Source organism: Nicotiana sylvestris, chromosome 6, assembly GCF_000393655.2.
Source record: "Nicotiana sylvestris chromosome 6, ASM39365v2, whole genome shotgun sequence".
NCBI classification, from domain to species: Eukaryota; Viridiplantae; Streptophyta; class Magnoliopsida; order Solanales; family Solanaceae; genus Nicotiana; species Nicotiana sylvestris.
The window spans coordinates 93,712,960-93,717,236 of NC_091062.1; the positions used below are offsets into that span (position 1 = coordinate 93,712,960).

The 4,277-nt window shown below is 37.5% G+C and overlaps 1 protein-coding gene across 1 annotated transcript; it reads left to right on the forward strand.

Annotated features, from left to right (window-relative positions):
- The first annotated feature begins 458 nt into the window (after positions 1–458).
- LOC104236110 (hypersensitive-induced reaction 1 protein) lies at positions 459–3,225 on the forward strand. The gene is made up of 6 exons (XM_009789985.2): positions 459–654; positions 1,399–1,590; positions 1,740–1,860; positions 2,000–2,091; positions 2,183–2,279; positions 2,652–3,225. Exons 2-6 carry the CDS (start codon positions 1,402–1,404, stop codon positions 3,008–3,010), a joined length of 858 nt encoding a protein of 285 aa, XP_009788287.1. The 5' UTR covers positions 459–654; positions 1,399–1,401; the 3' UTR covers positions 3,011–3,225.
- Positions 3,226–4,277: the final 1,052 nt, after the last annotated feature.

Consider the following 4,277-nt stretch of genomic DNA (forward strand, 5'->3'; position numbering starts at 1 on the left):
TAGCCCAATGGTTCGACTAGAATATAAAAATGATTGTGATATCTGCTCTTCAATTTTCTACAAAATTTGAATTCTCGATCCATGAAAAGGAGTACGTATTATATTACTCAATATTCCTTCGTCATTGTCAATTAAAAAAATTTATGAGCTGGACTCAATTAGGTGACATATTCTAATATGTTAACAAAAACTGCTCAAGGTAAGAATGCTAGCTTTTTAGGTTAAAATACACTATGATATAGAATTGATAATTTGGTATACTAAATGTAATTAAGTCAAACCTTAAATATTGAGGGTAATGAGGTTTTCTATGTGGCATAGGAATGTAAAAATTCCTTTTTATTAAAGTAATCGGACAAATATTGTGTACCACCAATACAATATGTCAATATCCAAACGCAATGGCAACAAGTTGACAATTGATAAGTTATTGCCTGCTACGTAGGACAGCCTAACGGAATTTTGATATTTTCCAAGTCTACAACTTTTAAGTCTCCAACTCCATCTCCACGTACTTTCTCACCAAGTCTCCTCCTCCACGTCCATATCCCTTATATTAATGTAAACTCAAAACTTACTCAACCTAGCGAAACCCAATTCAATTCTCCATACTCTTTTTTGCTATTCCTGTGCTCTATTGCTTGCTGTTAAGTCGTAAGTTTCTTTGGCCAATTCAATTGATTTTTCTTTAGCAGTTTTTTGTTATGGAGTTAATGCATGACATGGGATCAATTTTGTAAATAAGTTATAAACTGAGAATAGCTTCTCTGATTTCTTTGATGACATGGATTTTAGTTTCTTGCCTTCTTGAACTGAATTGAAAGTCTGATTTGGCTTGATATGGTAATTAAATTAGGTTGAAAGGTTTCTTCTTCTTTTTTTCACCTAGAAGACTGACAGGAAAATTCAATTTCCATGTCAATTTGATGGGATAAGCCTTTTGTAGATGCAAATGCATACAGTGGAAAACAAGGATTAGACTGCTGAATGTGACACTGAATCTTTTCTTGGTTAACTAGGAACTTATTGCAAATTTTGCTGTAACTTATCACATAGAACTGCTCCCCCCCCCCCCCCCAAACACACACACACAGAAAACTCGAATTTGGAAATAAGTTTACCCCTGTTGGATTGTGAATTTGAGGTGTGCAACTATATTTTGTAAACTTGTAGCCATTTGACATGAATCGGTTGATACTCTGGGAAAAAAAGTAGTATATGAGGTTAAGTTGGAAAAGGGTATTTGGAAGTTGGATTTAGGATAGTATAAATTGTTGTATGAACCTGGTATAGTCTAAGTTGCTGGTTGAATGACAAGTTCCTTTGGTGTAATATTTTTTGAGCATGTTTTATGGGTCACTTTTGTGGATCATCTTCCTTTTAATGCCATCTTTACAGAGTATGGGCAATTTGTTGTGCTGCGTACAAGTTGATCAATCCACGGTTGCAATTACGGAGCAATTTGGCAAGTATCAAGATGTGCTTCAGCCTGGGTGCCACTGTCTCCCTTGGTTCCTTGGATTCAAGCTAGCTGGTCATCTCTCCCTCAGGGTGCAGCAATTGGATGTGCGCTGCGAGACCAAGACAAAGGTCTATTCTTTTTCCTGTACATGTGTTGGTTTTTCATAGCCAAATCATCAAACTTAACCACAATTTGGCAACTGCACAACGTAAGTAGGTGTCAGCTTTTCAATATTGTACGAGTATATGACTTGTACATTTATTGCAAAAATATGCAGGATAATGTATTTGTCAATGTTGTTGCGTCAATTCAGTATCGTGCCCTGGCAGATAAAGCAAATGATGCTTTCTACAGACTAAGTAACACTAAGGGTCAAATTCAGGCCTATGTTTTTGATGGTAGACATCTAAGCTTTCTCTCTTTATCTTTTTATGATTTGTATTTTAAAGTTGAGTTTTATTCTTCTACAAGCATATCTTTACCACAATAAATTGATTTTACCAATTCAAAAAAAATCTATGTTCTTTATTTTTCCAGTCATAAGAGCAAGTGTTCCAAAACTCAATCTTGATGATGTCTTTGAGCAAAAAAATGAAATTGCCAAGGCTGTTGAGGATGAACTTGAGAAGGTAATCCAATTCTTTGTGGTTTTTGTCACCGATATCAGCACTCTGAATTATTTATTTGATCTCATATGAGAACTGTCATGATCCTTTACAGGCGATGTCGGCTTATGGATATGAAATTGTTCAGACACTTATAGTTGATATTGAACCAGATGAACGTGTTAAGAGAGCTATGAATGAAATCAATGCTGGTATGTCTAAAATCTTTCCCTCTGATTATGCCTAACAATGACGAAGCTGTTTCTCAAATGCTCTGACTACATAAGCTCAAGAGGAATATGAATAACTTTTGATGGAATTTCCCCGGCACTACCTTAGTGAATTATTTATGCAGAATAAGTTCTATAGGCAGATGCCGCATGGCAGTGTTAGGAACTCTGATGACTTTTATGCATACCATGCTCCTCAAGGACTAGTGTCTATTCTCTTTTACCCATTTAATGATTTTTGGGCTGTAAAGCAAGGATTTGGAGGGTGAGGGTAGTGTTTTTACTTTGCCAAATTGAAGGCTAATATTCTTAACCGGTTTTTGTCTTGCTATTTTTATGTCTTCAACTGTACAGCTGCTCGGATGAGGGTGGCTGCAAATGAAAAGGCAGAGGCTGAGAAGATTTTACAAATTAAAAGGGCTGAAGGAGAGGCAGAGTCAAAGTATCTCTCAGGGTTAGGTATTGCACGACAGCGTCAAGCAATTGTGGATGGTTTAAGAGACAGTGTGCTCGGCTTCTCAGTGAATGTGCCTGGAACCTCGGCAAAGGATGTTATGGACATGGTCCTTTTAACTCAGTACTTTGACACCATGAAAGAAATTGGCGCTTCCAGCAAATCATCTGCCGTTTTCCTTCCTCATGGGCCTGGTGCTGTAAGAGATGTGGCAAGCCAGATTCGCGACGGACTCCTTCAGGCTTCTACGGAGCATTAAATGTTCTCTCTCAGAAATGTCAATGAGTTTCATTTGAAGCAGCTATTTTCCTTTTGTCTTTACTTCTCAGGTGTGGATATATGTGGTGAGTTTGACTTTGACATTGAATTTGTGAATCTAGTACTGTCCTATGTACAGAAGTATGTAAGTTGTTGAAGATTTTCAGACCCTTTTTTGAAGAATTGTGAATTGCTATCTGATTTTTAGCAGCCTTACCTTTACTCTTAGTCTGCTCTAGTCGAGTAATCTTGCTTGCTGGTGATCTGTAATCTTTCATATCATAGTATTCAAGATGGTAATACTCTATTAGGAGTATAATGTAAGAACTTCATGTCGTATATCGATGGTGTAGACCTCTTGTACTGTTGACTCACTTTAGAACCTATTTTCTTTTGCAATTACGTATCATGTTGAAAATGAAATCACATGTATAAATTTCATTTACTCTCATTGTTCTTTGAGGGTTAGGAGGGAAGACTCCTACATTCACAGTTGGCATGCTAAATGAAACCGGCTAACAGGAGAGTTCCTTTATCTTGTTTATTTTTCTATATCTCCTCGGAGTTTACCAAATAACAACTACTATAAAGTTCTATTATAGAAGGGGAGTCTTGGCGTAGCTGGTAAAGTTGCTGCCATGTGACCAGGAGATCACGGGTTCGAGCTGTGGAAACAGACTCTTGCAAAAATGCAGGGTAAGGCTGCGTATGGTAGGCCTTTGTGGTCTTGCCCTTCCCCAGACCCCGCACATAGCGGGAGCTTAATGCACCGGGCTGCCCTTTATAAAGTTCTATTATAGTGTTCCTCAGTGAGGATTCAAGCGGAAGGATCCTAATGAATTGTACATGTTAACTTTGTTGCTCTTACAATCGGTCTTCTATTGTTGTCTCAGTGGCCTAGAGTAAAGGGTCATATTTTTGTTGCGTCTGTGATAAAGGAAGATGGTTTACTTCTCAAACAAAAAGGAAATATTCAAAGCGTAGTTTTCTCTCATTTTGGCAATATCACTGGACTGATGATTATGAAATTTTTCCTACAATGCAAAATTTCCTCCTAACCTTGTTTTATTGAGTGAAACTGTTGATCAACAGAAATTTTGATTAGATGTTGCATAACAACGAGCAGTTCCCTGTATGTAATGATGAGAAAAAGTGTGTATACGGTCAAAACCGGGCTTGCCCTTTTGTATGACTAATCGAGACCGGAACATGATAGGCCAAGGTTCAACCTTGTATTATATCGAACCATGGTGCAATGTTAGATTGCC

Bases quoted from the DNA above. Each gene is read 5' to 3' on its own strand.
- LOC104236110 (XM_009789985.2), top strand. From the start codon at position 1,402: ATGGGCAATTTGTTGTGCTGCGTACAAGTTGATCAATCCACGGTTGCA. The intron at 2,092-2,182 runs GTAATCCAATTC...GATCCTTTACAG, and splicing joins TTGAGGATGAACTTGAGAAG to GCGATGTCGGCTTATGGATA. The intron at 2,280-2,651 runs GTATGTCTAAAA...TCAACTGTACAG, and splicing joins TATGAATGAAATCAATGCTG to CTGCTCGGATGAGGGTGGCT.